The following is a 25,093-nucleotide window of genomic DNA, read 5'->3' on the forward strand; positions in this document are numbered from 1 at the left end:
ATCTTTATCGAAAGTAAAACCTCTTGACTCAGTCCTGAGACACCAGCAATACTCTTTTCGGTTTACTGGCTTTCGTTGATCTCCTAGTCCAGCCCTTATATTTTGCTTCAAAATGAGGTGTTTTAACATTTTCCTTTCAGGACAACCTTTGACCTTCATACGTAGAAGAACCTTGTACTTTCTAACAACTTTTATGTAGCTTGTGAGCGTCATAGAGCAACACATGTTACATGGGCATGTTCGATAGAGTCTCAGCTTTTCATAGATAGCTTTTAGTAGTTTGTAATTCAAACCATTCTGACTCTACAGATGTTTTTGTAAAAAAAAGACCCGGGCCTGGGCACCTTCGGAATCCGTCTTTGTCTCACAAACACAGCTCCATCTCAGCCCCTGTTAATCACACAGACTAACTCTTGGTACCACTGGATGCGGAAGACAAAGACGAATCTGATGGTACAACCCATACGTCTATAGCTAAAACACACAATGTTTAAACGGGGGTAGAATTCAACAAAAATAACCGGCTTTGAAATATGTTTGGCTGTCCACCAACATTTGGTCATATTTTACCTGTTGGCAACCAGCATCGTTGACCATATTTCTCAATTGTGGAACCTAGCAATTCTCCATAATTAACATAATTTGATTGCAACAACTGTTGATGCTGAGAATGCAACACAAACCGGTGGTGCAAATTCTCTTCTCAAGATGCTCCACCTTGATCACAACAACTTATACAGCAAGACTATACTTTCAGGGATCATTTCTATAGTGCGTTACTTGAGAAATGTGTGTCTAAAGTGGTAGATCTCGCAATCCATGATGACGATTCAAGATATTCCAGTTCAGAGCATGAATCTGGTGGCTGGAAATGACTTTGCTCATTTTTCTTCCACCTTTGATGACTGTTCCTTGTTCTTCAATGAACGTGGAGGAAGGGAATATGTTCTGAGTGGATGTTAGCCATGTCCAAAAAAAACTACTGAAATGTCTCCCAAATCTTTATCGAAAGTAAAACCTCTTGACTCAGTCCTGAGACACCAGCAATACTCTTTTCGGTTTACTGGCTTTCGTTGATCTCCTAGTCCAGCCCTTATATTTTGCTTCAAAATGAGGTGTTTTAACATTTTCCTTTCAGGACAACCTTTGACCTTCATACGTAGAAGAACCTTGTACTTTCTAACAACTTTTATGTAGCTTGTGAGCGTCATAGAGCAACACATGTTACATGGGCATGTTCGATAGAGTCTCAGCTTTTCATAGATAGCTTTTAGTAGTTTGTAATTCAAACCATTCTGACTCTACAGATGTTTTTGTAAAAAAAAGACCCGGGCCTGGGCACCTTCGGAATCCGTCTTTGTCTCACAAACACAGCTCCATCTCAGCCCCTGTTAATCACACAGACTAACTCTTGGTACCACTGGATGCGGAAGACAAAGACGAATCTGATGGTACAACCCATACGTCTATAGCTAAAACACACAATGTTTAAACGGGGGTAGAATTCAACAAAAATAACCGGCTTTGAAATATGTTTGGCTGTCCACCAACATTTGGTCATATTTTACCTGTTGGCAACCAGCATCGTTGACCATATTTCTCAATTGTGGAACCTAGCAATTCTCCATAATTAACATAATTTGATTGCAACAACTGTTGATGCTGAGAATGCAACACAAACCGGTGGTGCAAATTCTCTTCTCAAGATGCTCCACCTTGATCACAACAACTTATACAGCAAGACTATACTTTCAGGGATCATTTCTATAGTGCGTTACTTGAGAAATGTGTGTCTAAAGTGGTAGATCTCGCAATCCATGATGACGATTCAAGATATTCCAGTTCAGAGCATGAATCTGGTGGCTGGAAATGACTTTGCTCATTTTTCTTCCACCTTTGATGACTGTTCCTTGTTCTTCAATGAACGTGGAGGAAGGGAATATGTTCTGAGTGGATGTTAGCCATGTCCAAAAAAAACTACTGAAATGTCTCCCAAATCTTTATCGAAAGTAAAACCTCTTGACTCAGTCCTGAGACACCAGCAATACTCTTTTCGGTTTACTGGCTTTCGTTGATCTCCTAGTCCAGCCCTTATATTTTGCTTCAAAATGAGGTGTTTTAACATTTTCCTTTCAGGACAACCTTTGACCTTCATACGTAGAAGAACCTTGTACTTTCTAACAACTTTTATGTAGCTTGTGAGCGTCATAGAGCAACACATGTTACATGGGCATGTTCGATAGAGTCTCAGCTTTTCATAGATAGCTTTTAGTAGTTTGTAATTCAAACCATTCTGACTCTACAGATGTTTTTGTAAAAAAAAGACCCGGGCCTGGGCACCTTCGGAATCCGTCTTTGTCTCACAAACACAGCTCCATCTCAGCCCCTGTTAATCACACAGACTAACTCTTGGTACCACTGGATGCGGAAGACAAAGACGAATCTGATGGTACAACCCATACGTCTATAGCTAAAACACACAATGTTTAAACGGGGGTAGAATTCAACAAAAATAACCGGCTTTGAAATATGTTTGGCTGTCCACCAACATTTGGTCATATTTTACCTGTTGGCAACCAGCATCGTTGACCATATTTCTCAATTGTGGAACCTAGCAATTCTCCATAATTAACATAATTTGATTGCAACAACTGTTGATGCTGAGAATGCAACACAAACCGGTGGTGCAAATTCTCTTCTCAAGATGCTCCACCTTGATCACAACAACTTATACAGCAAGACTATACTTTCAGGGATCATTTCTATAGTGCGTTACTTGAGAAATGTGTGTCTAAAGTGGTAGATCTCGCAATCCATGATGACGATTCAAGATATTCCAGTTCAGAGCATGAATCTGGTGGCTGGAAATGACTTTGCTCATTTTTCTTCCACCTTTGATGACTGTTCCTTGTTCTTCAATGAACGTGGAGGAAGGGAATATGTTCTGAGTGGATGTTAGCCATGTCCAAAAAAACTACTGAAATGTCTCCCAAATCTTTATCGAAAGTAAAACCTCTTGACTCAGTCCTGAGACACCAGCAATACTCTTTTCGGTTTACTGGCTTTCGTTGATCTCCTAGTCCAGCCCTTATATTTTGCTTCAAAATGAGGTGTTTTAACATTTTCCTTTCAGGACAACCTTTGACCTTCATACGTAGAAGAACCTTGTACTTTCTAACAACTTTTATGTAGCTTGTGAGCGTCATAGAGCAACACATGTTACATGGGCATGTTCGATAGAGTCTCAGCTTTTCATAGATAGCTTTTAGTAGTTTGTAATTCAAACCATTCTGACTCTACAGATGTTTTTGTAAAAAAAAGACCCGGGCCTGGGCACCTTCGGAATCCGTCTTTGTCTCACAAACACAGCTCCATCTCAGCCCCTGTTAATCACACAGACTAACTCTTGGTACCACTGGATGCGGAAGACAAAGACGAATCTGATGGTACAACCCATACGTCTATAGCTAAAACACACAATGTTTAAACGGGGGTAGAATTCAACAAAAATAACCGGCTTTGAAATATGTTTGGCTGTCCACCAACATTTGGTCATATTTTACCTGTTGGCAACCAGCATCGTTGACCATATTTCTCAATTGTGGAACCTAGCAATTCTCCATAATTAACATAATTTGATTGCAACAACTGTTGATGCTGAGAATGCAACACAAACCGGTGGTGCAAATTCTCTTCTCAAGATGCTCCACCTTGATCACAACAACTTATACAGCAAGACTATACTTTCAGGGATCATTTCTATAGTGCGTTACTTGAGAAATGTGTGTCTAAAGTGGTAGATCTCGCAATCCATGATGACGATTCAAGATATTCCAGTTCAGAGCATGAATCTGGTGGCTGGAAATGACTTTGCTCATTTTTCTTCCACCTTTGATGACTGTTCCTTGTTCTTCAATGAACGTGGAGGAAGGGAATATGTTCTGAGTGGATGTTAGCCATGTCCAAAAAAAAACTACTGAAATGTCTCCCAAATCCTTATCGAAAGTAAAACCTCTTGACTCAGTCCTGAGACACCAGCAATACTCTTTTCGGTTTACTGGCTTTCGTTGATCTCCTAGTCCAGCCCTTATATTTTGCTTCAAAATGAGGTGTTTTAACATTTTCCTTTCAGGACAACCTTTGACCTTCATACGTAGAAGAACCTTGTACTTTCTAACAACTTTTATGTAGCTTGTGAGCGTCATAGAGCAACACATGTTACATGGGCATGTTCGATAGAGTCTCAGCTTTTCATAGATAGCTTTTAGTAGTTTGTAATTCAAACCATTCTGACTCTACAGATGTTTTTGTAAAAAAAAGACCCGGGCCTGGGCACCTTCGGAATCCGTCTTTGTCTCACAAACACAGCTCCATCTCAGCCCCTGTTAATCACACAGACTAACTCTTGGTACCACTGGATGCGGAAGACAAAGACGAATCTGATGGTACAACCCATACGTCTATAGCTAAAACACACAATGTTTAAACGGGGGTAGAATTCAACAAAAATAACCGGCTTTGAAATATGTTTGGCTGTCCACCAACATTTGGTCATATTTTACCTGTTGGCAACCAGCATCGTTGACCATATTTCTCAATTGTGGAACCTAGCAATTCTCCATAATTAACATAATTTGATTGCAACAACTGTTGATGCTGAGAATGCAACACAAACCGGTGGTGCAAATTCTCTTCTCAAGATGCTCCACCTTGATCACAACAACTTATACAGCAAGACTATACTTTCAGGGATCATTTCTATAGTGCGTTACTTGAGAAATGTGTGTCTAAAGTGGTAGATCTCGCAATCCATGATGACGATTCAAGATATTCCAGTTCAGAGCATGAATCTGGTGGCTGGAAATGACTTTGCTCATTTTTCTTCCACCTTTGATGACTGTTCCTTGTTCTTCAATGAACGTGGAGGAAGGGAATATGTTCTGAGTGGATGTTAGCCATGTCCAAAAAAACTACTGAAATGTCTCCCAAATCTTTATCGAAAGTAAAACCTCTTGACTCAGTCCTGAGACACCAGCAATACTCTTTTCGGTTTACTGGCTTTCGTTGATCTCCTAGTCCAGCCCTTATATTTTGCTTCAAAATGAGGTGTTTTAACATTTTCCTTTCAGGACAACCTTTGACCTTCATACGTAGAAGAACCTTGTACTTTCTAACAACTTTTATGTAGCTTGTGAGCGTCATAGAGCAACACATGTTACATGGGCATGTTCGATAGAGTCTCAGCTTTTCATAGATAGCTTTTAGTAGTTTGTAATTCAAACCATTCTGACTCTACAGATGTTTTTGTAAAAAAAAGACCCGGGCCTGGGCACCTTCGGAATCCGTCTTTGTCTCACAAACACAGCTCCATCTCAGCCCCTGTTAATCACACAGACTAACTCTTGGTACCACTGGATGCGGAAGACAAAGACGAATCTGATGGTACAACCCATACGTCTATAGCTAAAACACACAATGTTTAAACGGGGGTAGAATTCAACAAAAATAACCGGCTTTGAAATATGTTTGGCTGTCCACCAACATTTGGTCATATTTTACCTGTTGGCAACCAGCATCGTTGACCATATTTCTCAATTGTGGAACCTAGCAATTCTCCATAATTAACATAATTTGATTGCAACAACTGTTGATGCTGAGAATGCAACACAAACCGGTGGTGCAAATTCTCTTCTCAAGATGCTCCACCTTGATCACAACAACTTATACAGCAAGACTATACTTTCAGGGATCATTTCTATAGTGCGTTACTTGAGAAATGTGTGTCTAAAGTGGTAGATCTCGCAATCCATGATGACGATTCAAGATATTCCAGTTCAGAGCATGAATCTGGTGGCTAGAAATGACTTTGCTCATTTTTCTTCCACCTTTGATGACTGTTCCTTGTTCTTCAATGAACGTGGAGGAAGGGAATATGTTCTGAGTGGATGTTAGCCATGTACAAAAAAACTACTGAAATGTCTCCCAAATCCTTATCGAAAGTAAAACCTCTTGACTCAGTCCTGAGACACCAGCAATACTCTTTTCGGTTTACTGGCTTTCGTTGATCTCCTAGTCCAGCCCTTATATTTTGCTTCAAAATGAGGTGTTTTAACATTTTCCTTTCAGGACAACCTTTGACCTTCATACGTAGAAGAACCTTGTACTTTCTAACAACTTTTATGTAGCTTGTGAGCGTCATAGAGCAACACATGTTACATGGGCATGTTCGATAGAGTCTCAGCTTTTCATAGATAGCTTTTAGTAGTTTGTAATTCAAACCATTCTGACTCTACAGATGTTTTTGTAAAAAAAAGACCCGGGCCTGGGCACCTTCGGAATCCGTCTTTGTCTCACAAACACAGCTCCATCTCAGCCCCTGTTAATCACACAGACTAACTCTTGGTACCACTGGATGCGGAAGACAAAGACGAATCTGATGGTACAACCCATACGTCTATAGCTAAAACACACAATGTTTAAACGGGGTAGAATTCAACAAAAATAACCGGCTTTGAAATATGTTTGGCTGTCCACCAACATTTGGTCATATTTTACCTGTTGGCAACCAGCATCGTTGACCATATTTCTCAATTGTGGAACCTAGCAATTCTCCATAATTAACATAATTTGATTGCAACAACTGTTGATGCTGAGAATGCAACACAAACCGGTGGTGCAAATTCTCTTCTCAAGATGCTCCACCTTGATCACAACAACTTATACAGCAAGACTATACTTTCAGGGATCATTTCTATAGTGCGTTACTTGAGAAATGTGTGTCTAAAGTGGTAGATCTCGCAATCCATGATGACGATTCAAGATATTCCAGTTCAGAGCATGAATCTGGTGGCTGGAAATGACTTTGCTCATTTTTCTTCCACCTTTGATGACTGTTCCTTGTTCTTCAATGAACGTGGAGGAAGGGAATATGTTCTGAGTGGATGTTAGCCATGTCCAAAAAAAAAAAAACTACTGAAATGTCTCCCAAATCTTTATCGAAAGTAAAACCTCTTGACTCAGTCCTGAGACACCAGCAATACTCTTTTCGGTTTACTGGCTTTCGTTGATCTCCTAGTCCAGCCCTTATATTTTGCTTCAAAATGAGGTGTTTTAACATTTTCCTTTCAGGACAACCTTTGACCTTCATACGTAGAAGAACCTTGTACTTTCTAACAACTTTTATGTAGCTTGTGAGCGTCATAGAGCAACACATGTTACATGGGCATGTTCGATAGAGTCTCAGCTTTTCATAGATAGCTTTTAGTAGTTTGTAATTCAAACCATTCTGACTCTACAGATGTTTTTGTAAAAAAAAGACCCGGGCCTGGGCACCTTCGGAATCCGTCTTTGTCTCACAAACACAGCTCCATCTCAGCCCCTGTTAATCACACAGACTAACTCTTGGTACCACTGGATGCGGAAGACAAAGACGAATCTGATGGTACAACCCATACGTCTATAGCTAAAACACACAATGTTTAAACGGGGGTAGAATTCAACAAAAATAACCGGCTTTGAAATATGTTTGGCTGTCCACCAACATTTGGTCATATTTTACCTGTTGGCAACCAGCATCGTTGACCATATTTCTCAATTGTGGAACCTAGCAATTCTCCATAATTAACATAATTTGATTGCAACAACTGTTGATGCTGAGAATGCAACACAAACCGGTGGTGCAAATTCTCTTCTCAAGATGCTCCACCTTGATCACAACAACTTATACAGCAAGACTATACTTTCAGGGATCATTTCTATAGTGCGTTACTTGAGAAATGTGTGTCTAAAGTGGTAGATCTCGCAATCCATGATGACGATTCAAGATATTCCAGTTCAGAGCATGAATCTGGTGGCTGGAAATGACTTTGCTCATTTTTCTTCCACCTTTGATGACTGTTCCTTGTTCTTCAATGAACGTGGAGGAAGGGAATATGTTCTGAGTGGATGTTAGCCATGTCCAAAAAAAAAACTACTGAAATGTCTCCCAAATCTTTATCGAAAGTAAAACCTCTTGACTCAGTCCTGAGACACCAGCAATACTCTTTTCGGTTTACTGGCTTTCGTTGATCTCCTAGTCCAGCCCTTATATTTTGCTTCAAAATGAGGTGTTTTAACATTTTCCTTTCAGGACAACCTTTGACCTTCATACGTAGAAGAACCTTGTACTTTCTAACAACTTTTATGTAGCTTGTGAGCGTCATAGAGCAACACATGTTACATGGGCATGTTCGATAGAGTCTCAGCTTTTCATAGATAGCTTTTAGTAGTTTGTAATTCAAACCATTCTGACTCTACAGATGTTTTTGTAAAAAAAAGACCCGGGCCTGGGCACCTTCGGAATCCGTCTTTGTCTCACAAACACAGCTCCATCTCAGCCCCTGTTAATCACACAGACTAACTCTTGGTACCACTGGATGCGGAAGACAAAGACGAATCTGATGGTACAACCCATACGTCTATAGCTAAAACACACAATGTTTAAACGGGGGTAGAATTCAACAAAAATAACCGGCTTTGAAATATGTTTGGCTGTCCACCAACATTTGGTCATATTTTACCTGTTGGCAACCAGCATCGTTGACCATATTTCTCAATTGTGGAACCTAGCAATTCTCCATAATTAACATAATTTGATTGCAACAACTGTTGATGCTGAGAATGCAACACAAACCGGTGGTGCAAATTCTCTTCTCAAGATGCTCCACCTTGATCACAACAACTTATACAGCAAGACTATACTTTCAGGGATCATTTCTATAGTGCGTTACTTGAGAAATGTGTGTCTAAAGTGGTAGATCTTGCAATCCATGATGACGATTCAAGATATTCCAGTTCAGAGCATGAATCTGGTGGCTGGAAATGACTTTGCTCATTTTTCTTCCACCTTTGATGACTGTTCCTTGTTCTTCAATGAACGTGGAGGAAGGGAATATGTTCTGAGTGGATGTTAGCCATGTCCAAAAAAAACTACTGATATGTCTCCCAAATCCTTATCGAAAGTAAAACCTCTTGACTCAGTCCTGAGACACCAGCAATACTCTTTTCGGTTTACTGGCATTCGTTGATCTCCATGTCCAGCCCTTATATTTTGCTTCAAAATGAGGTGTTTTAACATTTTCCTTTCAGGACAACCTTTGACCTTCATACGTAGAAGAACCTTGTACTTTCTAACAACTTTTATGTAGCTTGTGAGCGTCATAGAGCAACACATGTTACATGGGCATGTTCGATAGAGTCTCAGCTTTTCATAGATAGCTTTTAGTAGTTTGTAATTCAAACCATTCTGGCTCTACAGATGTTTTTGTAAAAAAAAGACCCGGGCCTGGGCACCTTCGGAATCCGTCTTTGTCTCACAAACACAGCTCCATCTCAGCCCCTGTTAATCACACAGACTAACTCTTGGTACCACTGGATGCGGAAGACAAAGACGAATCTGATGGTACAACCCATACATCTATAGCTAAAACACACAATGTTTAAACGGGGGTAGAATTCAACAAAAATAACCGGCTTTGAAATATGTTTGGCTGTCCACCAACATTTGGTCATATTTTACCTGTTGGCAACCAGCATCGTTGACCATATTTCTCAATTGTGGAACCTAGCAATTCTCCATAATTAACATAATTTGATTGCAACAACTGTTGATGCTGAGAATGCAACACAAACCGGTGGTGCAAATTCTCTTTTCAAGATGCTCCACCTTGATCACAACGACTTATACATCAAGACTATACTTTCAGGGATCATTTCTATAGTGCGTTACTTGAGAAATGTGTGTCTAAAGTGGTAGATCTCGCAATCCATGATGACGATTCAAGATATTCCAGTTCAGAGCATGAATCTGGTGGCTAGAAATGACTTTGCTCATTTTTCTTCCACCTTTGATGACTGTTCCTTGTTCTTCAATGAACGTGGAGGAAGGGAATATGTTCTGAGTGGATGTTAGCCATGTACAAAAAAACTACTGAAATGTCTCCCAAATCCTTATCGAAAGTAAAACCTCTTGACTCAGTCCTGAGACACCAGCAATACTCTTTTCGGTTTACTGGCATTCGTTGATCTCCATGTCCAGCCCTTATATTTTGCTTCAAAATGAGGTGTTTTAACATTTTCCTTTCAGGACAACCTTTGACCTTCATACGTAGAAGAACCTTGTACTTTCTAACAACTTTTATGTAGCTTGTGAGCGTCATAGAGCAACACATGTTACATGGGCATGTTCGATAGAGTCTCAGCTTTTCATAGATAGCTTTTAGTAGTTTGTAATTCAAACCATTCTGACTCTACAGATGTTTTTGTAAAAAAAGACCCGGGCCTGGGCACCTTCGGAATCCGTCTTTGTCTCACAAACACAGCTCCATCTCAGCCCCTGTTAATCACACAGACTAACTCTTGGTACCACTGGATGCGGAAGACAAAGACGAATCTGATGGTACAACCCATACGTCTATAGCTAAAACACACAATGTTTAAACGGGGGTAGAATTCAACAAAAATAACCGGCTTTGAAATATGTTTGGCTGTCCACCAACATTTGGTCATATTTTACCTGTTGGCAACCAGCATCGTTGACCATATTTCTCAATTGTGGAACCTAGCAATTCTCCATAATTAACATAATTTGATTGCAACAACTGTTGATGCTGAGAATGCAACACAAACCGGTGGTGCAAATTCTCTTCTCAAGATGCTCCACCTTGATCACAACAACTTATACAGCAAGACTATACTTTCAGAGATCATTTCTATAGTGCGTTACTTGAGAAATGTGTGTCTAAAGTGGTAGATCTTGCAATCCATGATGACGATTCAAGATATTCCAGTTCAGAGCATGAATCTGGTGGCTGGAAATGACTTTGCTCATTTTTCTTCCACCTTTGATGACTGTTCCTTGTTCTTCAATGAACGTGGAGGAAGGGAATATGTTCTGAGTGGATGTTAGCCATGTCCAAAAAAAACTACTGATATGTCTCCCAAATCCTTATCGAAAGTAAAACCTCTTGACTCAGTCCTGAGACACCAGCAATACTCTTTTCGGTTTACTGGCATTCGTTGATCTCCATGTCCAGCCCTTATATTTTGCTTCAAAATGAGGTGTTTTAACATTTTCCTTTCAGGACAACCTTTGACCTTCATACGTAGAAGAACCTTGTACTTTCTAACAACTTTTATGTAGCTTGTGAGCGTCATAGAGCAACACATGTTACATGGGCATGTTCGATAGAGTCTCAGCTTTTCATAGATAGCTTTTAGTAGTTTGTAATTCAAACCATTCTGGCTCTACAGATGTTTTTGTAAAAAAAAGACCCGGGCCTGGGCACCTTCGGAATCCGTCTTTGTCTCACAAACACAGCTCCATCTCAGCCCCTGTTAATCACACAGACTAACTCTTGGTACCACTGGATGCGGAAGACAAAGACGAATCTGATGGTACAACCCATACATCTATAGCTAAAACACACAATGTTTAAACGGGGGTAGAATTCAACAAAAATAACCGGCTTTGAAATATGTTTGGCTGTCCACCAACATTTGGTCATATTTTACCTGTTGGCAACCAGCATCGTTGACCATATTTCTCAATTGTGGAACCTAGCAATTCTCCATAATTAACATAATTTGATTGCAACAACTGTTGATGCTGAGAATGCAACACAAACCGGTGGTGCAAATTCTCTTTTCAAGATGCTCCACCTTGATCACAACGACTTATACATCAAGACTATACTTTCAGGGATCATTTCTATAGTGCGTTACTTGAGAAATGTGTGTCTAAAGTGGTAGATCTCGCAATCCATGATGACGATTCAAGATATTCCAGTTCAGAGCATGAATCTGGTGGCTAGAAATGACTTTGCTCATTTTTCTTCCACCTTTGATGACTGTTCCTTGTTCTTCAATGAACGTGGAGGAAGGGAATATGTTCTGAGTGGATGTTAGCCATGTACAAAAAAACTACTGAAATGTCTCCCAAATCCTTATCGAAAGTAAAACCTCTTGACTCAGTCCTGAGACACCAGCAATACTCTTTTCGGTTTACTGGCATTCGTTGATCTCCATGTCCAGCCCTTATATTTTGCTTCAAAATGAGGTGTTTTAACATTTTCCTTTCAGGACAACCTTTGACCTTCATACGTAGAAGAACCTTGTACTTTCTAACAACTTTTATGTAGCTTGTGAGCGTCATAGAGCAACACATGTTACATGGGCATGTTCGATAGAGTCTCAGCTTTTCATAGATAGCTTTTAGTAGTTTGTAATTCAAACCATTCTGGCTCTACAGATGTTTTTGTAAAAAAAAGACCCGGGCCTGGGCACCTTCGGAATCCGTCTTTGTCTCACAAACACAGCTCCATCTCAGCCCCTGTTAATCACACAGACTAACTCTTGGTACTACTGGATGCGGAAGACAAAGACGAATCTGATGGTACAACCCATACGTCTATAGCTAAAACACACAATGTTTAAACGGGGGTAGAATTCAACAAAAATAACCGGCTTTGAAATATGTTTGGCTGTCCACCAACATTTGGTCATATTTTACCTGTTGGCAACCAGCATCGTTGACCATATTTCTCAATTGTGGAACCTAGCAATTCTCCATAATTAACATAATTTGATTGCAACAACTGTTGATGCTGAGAATGCAACACAAACCGGTGGTGCAAATTCTCTTCTCAAGATGCTCCACCTTGATCACAACAACTTATACAGCAAGACTATACTTTCAGGGATCATTTCTATAGTGCGTTACTTGAGAAATGTGTGTCTAAAGTGGTAGATCTCGCAATCCATGATGACGATTCAAGATATTCCAGTTCAGAGCATGAATCTGGTGGCTAGAAATGACTTTGCTCATTTTTCTTCCACCTTTGATGACTGTTCCTTGTTCTTCAATGAACGTGGAGGAAGGGAATACGTTCTGAGTGGATGTTAGCCATGTCCAAAAAAAACTACTGAAATGTCTCCCAAATCCTTATCGAAAGTAAAACCTCTTGACTCAGTCCTGAGACACCAGCAATACTCTTTTCGGTTTACTGGCATTCGTTGATCTCCATGTCCAGCCCTTATATTTTGCTTCAAAATGAGGTGTTTTAACATTTTCCTTTCAGGACAACCTTTGACCTTCATACGTAGAAGAACCTTGTACTTTCTAACAACTTTTATGTAGCTTGTGAGCGTCATAGAGCAACACATGTTACATGGGCATGTTCGATAGAGTCTCAGCTTTTCATAGATAGCTTTTAGTAGTTTGTAATTCAAACAATTCTGACTCTACAGATGTTTTTGTAAAAAAAAGACCCGGGCCTGGGCACCTTCTCAATCCGTCTTTGTCTCACAAACACAGCTCCATCTCAGCCCCTTTGTTGTTAATTTTAAACACAGCTCCATCTCAGCCCCTGTTAATCACACAGACTAACTCTTGGTACCACTGGATGCGGAAGACAAAGACGAATCTGATGGTACAACCCATACGTCTATAGCTAAAACACACAATGTTTAAACGGGGGTAGAATTCAACAAAAATAACCGGCTTTGAAATATGTTTGGCTGTCCACCAACATTTGGTCATATTTTACCTGTTGGCAACCAGCATCGTTGACCATATTTCTCAATTGAGGAACCTAGCAATTCTCCATAATTAACATAATTTGATTGCAACAACTGTTGATGCTGATAATGCAACACATACCGGCGGTGCAAATGCTCTTTTCAAGACGCTCCACCTTGATCACAACAGCTGCTCCACCAAGATGATACATTCTATGATCACTTCTACAGTTATTTACTTCAGAAATGTGTTTCTAAATTGTTAGGTTTTGCTATCCATGATGATATCCATGATGAACATTTAGGCTATTCCTTCCAAGACATGGATGTGGTTAAAGTGCCAAACCAATCAAAATGTATTTTAGATTTTATATTCTTCAAAGTAGCCACCCTTTGACTTGATGACAGCGTTGCACATTTGGCATTCTCTCATCAGCTCCACCTGGAGTGCTTCTCCAACAGTATTGAAGGAGCTCCCTCATATGCTGAGCACTTGTTGGCTGCTTTTCCTTCACTTTGCGGTTCAACTCATCCCAAACCATCTCAATTGGGTTGAGGTCGGGTGATTGTGGAGGCCGGGTCACCTGATGCAGCACTCCATCACTCTCCTTCTTAATCAAATAGCCCTCACACAGCCTGGAGGTGTGGTGGGTCATTATCCTGTTGAAAAGCAAATGATAGTCCCACTAAGCGCAAAGCAGATGGGATGGTGTATCGCTACAAAATGATGTGGTAGCCATGCTGGTTAAGTGTACCTTGAATTATAAATAATTCACATACAGTGTCACCAGCAAAGCACCCCCACACCACCACCTCCATGCTTCACAATGGGAATCACCTACTCTGTGTCTCACAAAGACACGGCAGTTGGAACCAGAAATCTTACATTGGACATACTTCCACCGGTCTAACGTCCATTGCTTGTGTTTCTTGGCCCAAGCAAGTCTCTTATTCTTACTGGTGTCATTTAGTTGTGGTTTCTTTGCAGAAAATCAACCATGAAGGCCTGATTCACGCAGTCTCATCTGAACAGTTGATGCTGAGAGTTGAGATGTGTCTGTTACTTAAACTGTGTGAAGCATTTATTTGGGCTGCAATATCTGAGGCTGGTAACTCTAACGAACTTATCCTCTGCAGCAGAGGTAACTCTGGGTCTTCCTTTCCTGTGATGGTCCTCATGAGAGCCAGTTTGATGGTTTTTGCGACTGCACTTGAAGAAACTTTCAAAGTTCCACCCTACCTTGTCACAACACAACTGATTGGCTCAAACACATTATGAAGGAAATAAATTCCACAAATGTACTTTTAACAAGGTACATTTGTAAATTGAAATGCATTTCAGGTGACTGCCTTATGAAGCTGGTTGAGAGAATGCCAAGTGTGCAAAGCTGTCATCAAGTCAAAGGGTGGCTACTATTAAATATATTTAGATTTGCCAAACACTTTTTTGGTTATTACATGATTCCATATGTGTTATTTCAGAGTTTTGATGTCTTCACTCTTGTTCTATAATGTAGAAAATAGTTAAAATAAAGAAAAGCCCTTTAATGAGTAGGTGTGTCCAAACTTTTGACTGGTACTGTATGCCCACCAAAATGCAACTAAAATATTTTCAACAACTTTTGGCAAATTACGAGTGAACACTTTGGCTTGCCTTAAATTTACGTTGCCTTGTTCAACAGAATAATGCTGGGATGGGTTACTGTGGAGCACTTTGTGACAACTGCTTATGTACAAAGGTCTTTATAAATACATTTGATTGATTGATTGATTGATTAAGTAAATTGAATTTGTCATGCACAATACAACCTATTGAAATAAGCAATAGCATTTCTTTCTAAATTTCTTTCATCTCCACATTTTAGAAACGAAGTGCATGCAATTTGGTTTCAAATCACTTTTATTTAGTGGAAACTGTGCAGCCTGGCCAAGCATCTCATTTGGCACGTTCACCGCTTCTTATCGCCTGTTTAAAATACATCCACAGTACATAATATAACACTTAACGTGCCGTTGTCATAACCACAGAAAATGAACTGCCTATTTTAAATTCTGGACATGTTCAGGTGAGTGTTGTCTGAAAAAGTCTGACTAACTCTGAATCATAATACATCTTAAATTATGTCAAGACTAGGGCTAATTCTAATAAAATGTATACATATAAATAAAAATATATATTTCTGAGACATTGCTTGACTTCAGATTACTAATTTTTGGACTATTTAGTCTTTGACTAATTAGATGAACTATGTGGCAGGTTGTTAAGACCTGAGGTTGCTTCATAAGAATGGGATGGATCACAAAATTATTCAAATGTTCTATGCATGAGTGTTCTGTGCATGAGTGTTCTGTGCATGAGTGTTCTGTGCATGAGTGTTCTGTGTATGAGTTTTCTGTGCATGAGTGTTCTGTGCGAGAGTGTTCTGTGCAAGAGTGTTCTGTGTATGAGTGTTCTGTGTATGAGTGTGCTACGCATGAGTGTTCTATGCATGAGCACAGATTGGCAATCAAAACCAATGTTTTTAATTGCAGTGAATAAAAAATGAGACCATCACAGCATGCTTCGGCAACCGAGAGCCAATCATCAGTTGGGTATCCCAAACAATTTATGGTTTAGCCCGGATTTAGTCCCACTGGATTTGGATAATGAACCATTGAAAGGTGATTTCCGATTGAGCCGAAATATGCAGCGTTTATTGTTTACGTGGTCTCTTAGAATTCGTGAACATTGCCTTACAAAATCTATTGCAGACAAAGCACGATCAGATTAAATCCGGCCTTACGATGACTTTTGCTGAGCAGTAATGAGTTTAAGTTTGTGCTGAATCCTAAAATAGGCCTATAATTGACATCTGGTTCTAAAAACTGGTATTGGGAATAGCTTGAATGAACATTCCTTGAATACTGCGAGAATGTGTAGGTGGGTAAATAGTTGGGGTCAGACTAAAGCCTTATCCCTCTGGCTCATATCCATTTCCTGACTCAGTGGCAATGAACTTATAGTCAGAGCTCTGTCACATGTAACACAGAAATTACAAGGCAGAAACAGTACAATTCTGTTTTTTTTTGTGTGAAAACTGACGACAATGAGTGGCCTGTAAAAAAAAGTGTTACTTATTTGGGTGTCAATATGAGTGCTTTTTAGCATCCCTTTTGATATTTTAAGAGAAATTGTGCACCAATATGTCATTTTAAAAGCCTGCTATATTAAAGTAAGTGCCCTTTACTATAGACCATATAGAGAAGTCAATCAATCAGATTTTCAATATGAATAAAGACTTACTAAAGTGGTTAAAATTCAGCGTTTTGACATGTCCCTCTGTTAACCCACTTAACCCCCAAAATAGTTTTTTTCACCATAAGTGTAAAGTCTTTACACTTATGGTGAAAATTAGTATTTGGTAGCAGTGCCTTTAAATTGTATAACTTGGGTCAAACATTTCGGGTAGACTTCTGCACGCTTCCCACAATAAGTTGGGTGAATTTTGGCCCATTCCTCCTGACAGAGCTGCTGTAACTGAGTCAGGTTTGTAGGCATCCTTACTCAATCACGCTTTTTCAGTTCTTCCCACAAATTTTCTATAGGATTGAGGTCAGGGCTTTGTGCTGGCCACTCCAATACCTTGACCCCTGTTGTCCTTAAGCCATTTTGCCACAACTTTGGAAGTATGCTTGGGGTCATTGTCCATTTGGAAGACCCATTTGCGACCAAGCTTTAACTTTCTGACTGATGTCTTGAGATGTTGCTTCAATATATCCACATAATTTTCTTCCTCATGATTCTATCTATTTTGTGAAGTGCACCAGTCCCTCCTGCAGCAAAGCACCCCCAGAACAAGCATCCCACTTTTTCCTCCAAACAATAATGATGGTCATTATGGCCAAACAGTTCAATTTTTGTTTCATCAGACCAGAGGACATTTCTCCAAAAAGTACAATCTATGTCCCCATGTACAGTTGCAAATTGTAGTCTGGCTTTTTTTACACCTCCAATTGACTCAAATTATGTCAATCAGAAGCTTCTAAAGCCATGACATGGAATTTTCCAAGCTGTTTAAAGGCACAGTCAACTTAGTGTATGTACATTTCTGACCCACTGGAATTGTAATACAGTGAGTTACAAGTGAAATAATCTGTCTGTAAACAATTGTTAGAAAAAAAATAGAAAGTAGATGTCCCAACCGACTTGCCAAAACTATAGTTTAACAAGAAATTTGTGGAGTGGTTGAAAAATTAGTTTTAATGACTCCAACCTGAGTGTATTTAAACTTCCGACTTCAACTGTATGCTTCTATTGGTCACAAACTGTACCTTTAACAAAATGGGCCTCACAATAGGACTCAGGAACTCGTCACGGTTATTTTATGCATTCAAATTATCTTTGATAAAATGCAATTGTGTTCGTTAACTGTAGCTTATGACTGCCCATACCATAACCCCACCGCCACCATGGGGCACTCTGTTCACAACGTTGACATCAGCAAACCGCATACCCACGCAACGCCATACATGCGGTCTGCGGTTGTGACCAATAGAAGCTTACAGCACACTGCCAAATTCTCTAAAATGACGTTGGAAGTGGCGTATGGTAGAAAAATGAACATTCACTTCTCTGGCAACAGCTCTGGTTGACGTTCCTGGAGTTAGCATACCAATTGCATGCTCCCTCAACTTCAGACACCTGTGGCATTGTGTTGTTTGACAAAACTGCCCGTTTTAGAGTGGCCTTTAGTTTTCCCCAGCACAAGGTGCACCTGTGTAATGATCATGCCATTGTCACATTCCCAAGCAAGAAGGGGGAACGAACAAAGAGTCACTGACAACAACCAAAACAAACAGGTGGGGTTTTAGGGGGTGTATGTTGACTAGCAACTACAACTGGAACCAAAAACACTCACCATGAACACCCAATACATTTGCCAAAGAAGAGGCAAACAAAAGAAAAACCCACAATGAACTTAAAGAAAACAAAATCTGACAATGTTTTTCTAGAAATCAAATAGGGCACCCCAACTAAAGGCATTGACACGCCCAATCTCGCAAAACATCTGGGTCACTGGGCAAGCCACTCCTAAATGGCACCTGGGCAGCGCAGGTGAGAAATCTTCCCTCTAACGAGACGCAACCAGCACAGGTGTAACACATTCTGGCTAACGAGGTGACACCAACCGGTGCACCCTACGTGCTAATGGGCTACACATGCCAAAGTCCAACCCCAAAACATAAATGGAAAAACCAAAGCCTGTAACTCTGCTTCTTGATACGCCACTCCTGTCAGGTGAATGGATCATCTCGGCAAAGGAGAAAAGCTTACTAACAGCGACGTAAATAAATGTGTGGACAAAATCTGAGAGAAATAAGATTTTTGTGCATATGGAACATTTCTGGGATCTTTTATTTCAGCTAATGAAACATGGGACCAATACTTTACATGTTGTGTTTATATTTTTGTTCACCGAAGAATCCTAATCCATAGATTAGGGCCTAAGGAATTTATTTCAATTGACTGATTTCCTTAAATGAACTGTTACTCAGTAGAATCATTGAATGTTGTTACATGTTACGTTTCTATTGTTGTTCTGTAATAGCTTTGCTACATTACATGGTTCACAGTCTGTTGGAGAGGATGAGTACAATAAAAGTTGTCACATAGACAAGCCCCTCCCACATTGACAGTCAATAAGGTATAAGTCCCTCCCACCCACCCCTATAAAGCCTCTCACGTTGACTGTGTACACTCAGACAAATAGGTAACTACAGCCTCAGAAAAAGAACCCGCCCAGGAGTAACTGGAGAGATCTATGCAACTGGCAGCCTCCCAGTGAAGTGAATTGTTTTGAGCCTGAGGTAAGTGAAATCTGCCATTTGAATTTGAGAATGTATATTTTCTTTCTGACTTGTATCAGATCATTTTGTTTTTCTCTGAAGTCAAGGCAGGAATGTAGGGAGTGCTATCTTTGTTTTCTGTCTGTCTGCTACAGTGCAATTTTCTTATTATATTGTTATTACAGAAGAAGACTGCAGGAGATGACTCGTCACTCTCATCCATGTAGAATGTATGGTATTCCTGAGCACAGAGAAATTAGCCAATACTCAAAACTGTTTTTGTCCAGATATTATATTGGGCAAATTAATGACCAGGGACTGAAGAGGGTCAGAGTTCACATAACCGGCTTTTTGGACAATCTTATGTAAGCATGGTATAATCCAGGTATACTTTTGGAGCCAGGAGACACTTCTCACCTTTTCTCACAAGTAGATGAGACGATCTAAATATAAATCATGTTTTTTCATTCTTATTCGCAGGCTCCAGCCAATATGAAAGTGCATCTTCAAACCATCATCTGTGGGTGTGTTCTAGCCACAGTTCTACCGCTGGTGAAAGGCACCAAAGTTGACCTCAACTCCAACATGAAAAAGAGGTAACCTGATTGACGAATGACGAACGGTGGCCACCGTCTAATTCTATAGAGTGTACAGGATTATTGTATAGGATGTGTGTTCTGTCTTTGATGTGTCTTGGGGGAAGTATGTTATTTCTGCATTATGCCTTTTCTTCTTCTTCTTCTTCTTCTTCTTCTTCTGTGGTAGATTTAGAGTCTGGTTACAGAGCCACACAAGATACGATTTCCAAAGCAGCTCTGCAGTGAACTCAGGGATCCTCAGTGGACCAGGGCAGAGAGAGGAGACAGACCCCTCAGTATTTCATTCCAGGTGTTATTTCAATAATGGTCACTCTGGTGTATAAAAAAAATTAAGTTTTTTACTAATATAAAAAGGTCACATTTGAATGGTTTTTGGTCAAGTTCATTTCAGTCAATCTTTAGAAATCTCTATCTCTTCCAGGTCCAGAAGATCCATTGTGACCTCAGTAAAAAGACCAGGCTGTTCTCTGGGAACATGCAGCCTGCATGACCTGGTCCATCGGCTACACATCCTCAACAACAAGTTAAAGGTCAACAGAGCCCCGGAGGACAAGATCAGCTCACAGGGTTACGGTCGCCGCCGCAGGTCGCCACAGTCACTCCCACAGCGCTACACAAAGCTAAGTCTCCAAGCAGGCAGAGTGAGACTGAACTGCAGCAGAGAGTGCAGCAAATGACTCCACCTACAGGCCATCCCTCTCAGACAAACTTGAGACGGGCAGAGAACCGGAAGAGGAGTGTCGATCTAGCGAATATCAAGCACTTTTTTATGTTTGGGGCTGGCTGAAATATTACTGAGGTCCTATTCCTGAGCATTCCTTTGCTGCATGGGGAAAAGGATGGACAAGGTCAATGGAGCAGGAAACAATTTTCATGCCACTGGATGGAAAATAGAGGGGCGCAAGAAGGTGTGTGTGTGTGTGTGTTCCAGTGACTTCTGCACTCTCTGTGGAACTTGACACGCTTCTGTCTCTTTCCCAGCTCAGGAGACATTCTCTCACCCCTGTGGCGGCATAGAAAGAGTTGCTTGGTTGAACACTGTCGCTCCAAACCACACCACTGCACTAGGACTAGAGCTTAACCTCTAGACTAGATTGGGGCTGGGACCAGAGGTTAATCCTTAGACTAGGCTGGGACTAGAGCTTAACCCCTAGACCAGACTGGGACTAGAGCTTAACCCTTGGACGAGACTGGGGCTGGGACTAGAGCTTAACCCTTGGACTAGACTGGGGCTGGGACTAGAGCTTAACCTCTAGACTAGACTGGGGCTGGGACTAGAGCTTAACCCTTGGACTAGGCTGGGACTAGAGCTGGGCCAGGAGCCTAGCAGGAGAAGAGGAGGACATATAACATGCTCTTGACTGACTAATTTCACATATACCACCAATATCAGTTCAAAACAATATCAATGATGCTGAGAGACACTGTAACAGAAATATTTGGTCAATTTATTATGTATTGTGTACTCATAAAGGATTATGTACTTGAACTTGAGTTTATGTATATAGAGATAAGTGCAATGTATATACACAGAAAATTGAAAAATCAACACTTGATAACAGTGTAACATTTCTAGTGTTGATTCAGGTGTTAAAGTCACTCTGTAAGTGTTAACTTAATTACCAGTGTTAAAACAAAACCACACCCTTCATTATCATATTTCCCAGCATGCTCTATTGCAGGATGATTTATTTTTAGAATTGTTTGTTTCAATATCTATGTTTTTGCATGTACATTGATTGATTGAATTCATCTTAAGCTACTCAAATATACATTTGTCTAAACTAATCAAATCTGTTACTTGGACTTTTTTTCACCCATTACTGAAATGGTGGTTCCAGGTAATATGGTTTACGTCAGCGATTTTAAACTAGATTTGCCCAAGAGGCTGTAGTTGGTCTTCAATGGGTTCACTGAAAATTGGTTGTAATCAGCAAACAAAGAATGATCCCATTTTCAGGTCCCTGTCTGTCAAAGATCATTTGTAAAAATCCAATTAACTTCACAGATCTTCATTGTAAAGGGTTTAAACACTGTTTCCCATGCTCGTTCAATTAACCATAAACAAGAAATGAACATGCACCTGTAGAACGGTTGTTAAGACACTTGCAGACGGTAGGCAATTAATGTCACAGTTATGAAAACTTAGGACACTAAAGAGGCCTTTCTACTGACTCTGAAAAACACCAAAAGAAAGATGTCCAGGGTCCCTGCTCATCTGAGTGAACGTGCCTTAGGCATGCTGCAAGGAGGCACGAGGACTGCAGATGTGGCCAGGGCAATAAATTGTAATGTTTGTACTGTGAGACGGCTAAGACAGAGCTACAGGGAGACAGGACGGACAGTTGATCGTCCTCGCAGTGGCAGACCCCAGGTAACAACACCTGCACAGGATCGGTACATCTGAACATCACACCTGCGGGACAGGTACAGGATGGCAACAACAACTGTCTGAGTTACACCAGGAATGCACAATCCCTCCATCAGTGCTCAGACTGTCCGCAATAGGCTGAGAGAGGCTGGACTGAAGGCTTGTAGGCCTGTTGTAATGCAGGTCCGCACCAGACATCACTGGCACATCACCGGCACAAACCCACCATCGCTGGACCACACAGGACTGGCAAAAAAGTGCTCTTCTCTAATGTGTCGCGGTTTTGTCTCACCAGGGGTGATGGTCGGATTCGCATTTATCATCGAAGGAATGAGCATTACACCGAGGCCTGTACTCTGGAGCAGGATCGATTTGGAGGTGGAGGGTCCGTCATGGTCTGGGGGTGGTGTGTCACAGCATCATCTGACTGACCTTGTTGTCATTGCAGGAAATCTCAACACTGCGTTACAAGGAAGACATCCTTCTCCCTCATGTGGTACCCTTCCTGCAGGCTCATCCTGACATGACCCTCCACAGCATGTCAATGCCACCAACCATAATGCTCGTTCTGTGCTTAATTTCCTGCAAGACAGGAATGTCAATGTTCTGCCATGGCTAGCAAAGAGCCCGGATCTCAATCCCACTGAGCATGTCTGGGACCTGTTGGATCAGAGGGTGAGGGCTTGCCCCATTCCCCCCAGAAATGTCTGGGAACTTGCAGGTGCCTTGGTGGAAGAGTGGGGTAAAATCTCACAGCAAGAACTGGCAATTCTGGTGTAGTCCATGAGGAGGAGATTCGCTGCAAGTAATTAATGTAACTGGTGGCCACACCAGATACTAACTGTTACTTTTGACCCCACCTTTGTTCAGGGACACATTATTCCATTACTGTTACTCATATGTCTGTAGAACTTGTTCAGTTTATGTCTCAGTTGTTGAATCTTGTTATGTTCATACAAATGTTTACACATGAAAATAAACGCAGTTGACAGAGTGAGAGGATGTTTATTTTTTTGCTGAGTTTTTTATACACAAAAGTATGTGGCGCCCTTTCAAATTAGTAGATTAGCCTTTTCAGCCACACCCATTGCTGACAGGTGTATACAATCTAGCACATTGCCATGCAATCTCCATAGACAAACAATGGCAGTAGAATGACCTTACTGAAGAGCTCAGTTACATTCAACCTGTCACCGTCATAGAATGCCACATTTACTACAAGTCAGTTGGTCAAATTTATGTCCTTCTAGAGCTGCCCTGGTCAACTGTAAGTGCTGTGATTGTGAAGTGGAAACCTCTAGGAGCAACAACGGCCCAGCTGCGAAGCGGTAAGCCACACAAGCTCACAGAACGGGACTGCCGAGTGCTGAAGCGGGTAACGCGTAAAAATAGTCGGTCCTCGGCTGCAACACTCACTACTGACTTCCAAACTGCCTCTGGAAGCAACGTCAGCACAAGAGCTGTTCGTTAGGAGCTTCATGAAATGGGTTTCCGTGGCCGAGCAGCCACAAACAAGCCAAAGATCAGCATGCGCAATGCCAAGCGTTGGATGGAGTGGTGTAAAGCTCTCCGCCATTGGACTCTGGAGTAGTGGAAACACGTTCTCTTAAGACCAAAATTACTTTAAAGTACTTCTTAAGTTGTTTTTGGGGGATATCTGTACTTTACTTTACTATGTATATTTTTTTACTACTTTTACTTTTACTTCACTACATTCCTTTCAGAAAATATTGTACTTTTTACTCCATACATTGTCTTTGACACCCAAAAGTACTTATTACATTTTGAATGCTCAGCAGAACAGGAAAATAGAAATTCACACACTTATCAACCAACCATCCCTGGTCATCCCTATTGCCTCTGATCTGCTGGGCTCACTAAACTATCAACCAAACATCCCTGGTCATCCCTACTGCCTCTGATCTGGTGGACTCACTAAACACACATGCTTTTTTTGCAGTGGTGTAAAGTACTTAAGTAAAAATACTTTAAAGTACTATTTCAGTAGTTTTTTTGGTTATCTGTACTTTACTATTTATGTTTTTGACTACTTGTACTTTTACTTCACTACATTCCTAAGAAAAGTATGTACTTTCTACTGTCACGACTTCCGCAGAAGTTTTTCGGGCGACGTTTGGCGATCAACGTCACCGGTTCTCTAGCCATCGCCGCTCCATTTTTCTTATATCCATTTGTTTAGTCTTGTTTTCATACACACCTGGTTTTCATTTCCCCAATCAATCTACTTGTATTTAACCCTATGTTTCCCATCATGTTTTGTGTGTAATTGTTTTCATGTCAAGTGATGTTCATTAAGCGCTTTACTTTATTGTTCCATTTTTTCAGGGTGCTTGTTTTTGTTGTGCTCCCGGTATGGAACTATAATAAAGTGCGCTTTATTCAATCATACTCTGCTCTCCTGCACCTGACTTCACCTTCATACACAGCCTGACATTTACTCCATACATTTTCCCTGACACCCAAAACTACTAGTTACAATTTGAATGCGTAGCAGTACAGTAAAAAAAAAAGGAAGGTACAATTCACACACTCAAGAGAACATCCCTGGTCATCCATACTGCCTTTGATTTGGTGGACTCACTTAACAAACATGTTTCCTTTGTAAATTATGAGTGTTGGAGTGTGGGCCTGGTTGTCAACAAAAGTAATAAAAAAGGAAATTGTGCCATCTGGTTTGCTAAATGTCAGAAATATGATGTAGAGCATTTACTTTTACTCAAGT

The 25,093-nt window shown here is 40.6% G+C and overlaps 1 protein-coding gene and 13 non-coding genes across 14 annotated transcripts; all 14 read left to right on the plus strand.

Moving 5' to 3' along the window:
- The first annotated feature begins 741 nt into the window (after nt 1–741).
- On the plus strand, nt 742–957 carry LOC135557037 (small nucleolar RNA U3). The gene has a single exon (XR_010458163.1). It is a non-coding gene; the product is annotated as a small nucleolar RNA U3 (small nucleolar RNA).
- A 782-nt stretch (nt 958–1,739) lies between these two features.
- Nucleotides 1,740–1,955, plus strand: LOC135557039 (small nucleolar RNA U3). Its single transcript, XR_010458164.1, has one exon. It is a non-coding gene; the product is annotated as a small nucleolar RNA U3 (small nucleolar RNA).
- Nucleotides 1,956–2,737: 782 nt separating this feature from the next.
- Nucleotides 2,738–2,953, plus strand: LOC135557040 (small nucleolar RNA U3). Its single transcript, XR_010458165.1, has one exon. It is a non-coding gene; the product is annotated as a small nucleolar RNA U3 (small nucleolar RNA).
- A 781-nt stretch (nt 2,954–3,734) lies between these two features.
- On the plus strand, nt 3,735–3,950 carry LOC135557041 (small nucleolar RNA U3). Its single transcript, XR_010458166.1, has one exon. It is a non-coding gene; the product is annotated as a small nucleolar RNA U3 (small nucleolar RNA).
- A 783-nt stretch (nt 3,951–4,733) lies between these two features.
- On the plus strand, nt 4,734–4,949 carry LOC135557042 (small nucleolar RNA U3). The gene has a single exon (XR_010458167.1). It is a non-coding gene; the product is annotated as a small nucleolar RNA U3 (small nucleolar RNA).
- Nucleotides 4,950–5,730: 781 nt separating this feature from the next.
- On the plus strand, nt 5,731–5,946 carry LOC135556955 (small nucleolar RNA U3). The gene has a single exon (XR_010458085.1). It is a non-coding gene; the product is annotated as a small nucleolar RNA U3 (small nucleolar RNA).
- Nucleotides 5,947–6,726: 780 nt separating this feature from the next.
- On the plus strand, nt 6,727–6,942 carry LOC135557043 (small nucleolar RNA U3). Its single transcript, XR_010458168.1, has one exon. It is a non-coding gene; the product is annotated as a small nucleolar RNA U3 (small nucleolar RNA).
- A 787-nt stretch (nt 6,943–7,729) lies between these two features.
- On the plus strand, nt 7,730–7,945 carry LOC135557044 (small nucleolar RNA U3). Its single transcript, XR_010458169.1, has one exon. It is a non-coding gene; the product is annotated as a small nucleolar RNA U3 (small nucleolar RNA).
- Nucleotides 7,946–8,729: 784 nt separating this feature from the next.
- LOC135556934 (small nucleolar RNA U3) lies at nt 8,730–8,945 on the plus strand. Its single transcript, XR_010458065.1, has one exon. It is a non-coding gene; the product is annotated as a small nucleolar RNA U3 (small nucleolar RNA).
- Nucleotides 8,946–9,727: 782 nt separating this feature from the next.
- Nucleotides 9,728–9,943, plus strand: LOC135556956 (small nucleolar RNA U3). Its single transcript, XR_010458086.1, has one exon. It is a non-coding gene; the product is annotated as a small nucleolar RNA U3 (small nucleolar RNA).
- Nucleotides 9,944–10,723: 780 nt separating this feature from the next.
- Nucleotides 10,724–10,939, plus strand: LOC135556959 (small nucleolar RNA U3). Its single transcript, XR_010458089.1, has one exon. It is a non-coding gene; the product is annotated as a small nucleolar RNA U3 (small nucleolar RNA).
- A 782-nt stretch (nt 10,940–11,721) lies between these two features.
- Nucleotides 11,722–11,937, plus strand: LOC135556957 (small nucleolar RNA U3). The gene has a single exon (XR_010458087.1). It is a non-coding gene; the product is annotated as a small nucleolar RNA U3 (small nucleolar RNA).
- Nucleotides 11,938–12,718: 781 nt separating this feature from the next.
- LOC135556960 (small nucleolar RNA U3) lies at nt 12,719–12,934 on the plus strand. Its single transcript, XR_010458090.1, has one exon. It is a non-coding gene; the product is annotated as a small nucleolar RNA U3 (small nucleolar RNA).
- Nucleotides 12,935–19,314: 6,380 nt separating this feature from the next.
- LOC135556671 (pro-adrenomedullin-like) lies at nt 19,315–23,338 on the plus strand. The gene is made up of 4 exons (XM_064990048.1): nt 19,315–19,401; nt 19,861–19,976; nt 20,146–20,268; nt 20,401–23,338. Exons 2-4 carry the CDS (start codon nt 19,873–19,875, stop codon nt 20,654–20,656), a joined length of 483 nt encoding a protein of 160 aa, XP_064846120.1. The 5' UTR covers nt 19,315–19,401; nt 19,861–19,872; the 3' UTR covers nt 20,657–23,338.
- Nucleotides 23,339–25,093: the final 1,755 nt, after the last annotated feature.

This window comes from Oncorhynchus masou, chromosome 15 (assembly GCF_036934945.1).
Source record: "Oncorhynchus masou masou isolate Uvic2021 chromosome 15, UVic_Omas_1.1, whole genome shotgun sequence".
NCBI classification, from domain to species: domain Eukaryota; kingdom Metazoa; phylum Chordata; class Actinopteri; order Salmoniformes; family Salmonidae; genus Oncorhynchus; species Oncorhynchus masou.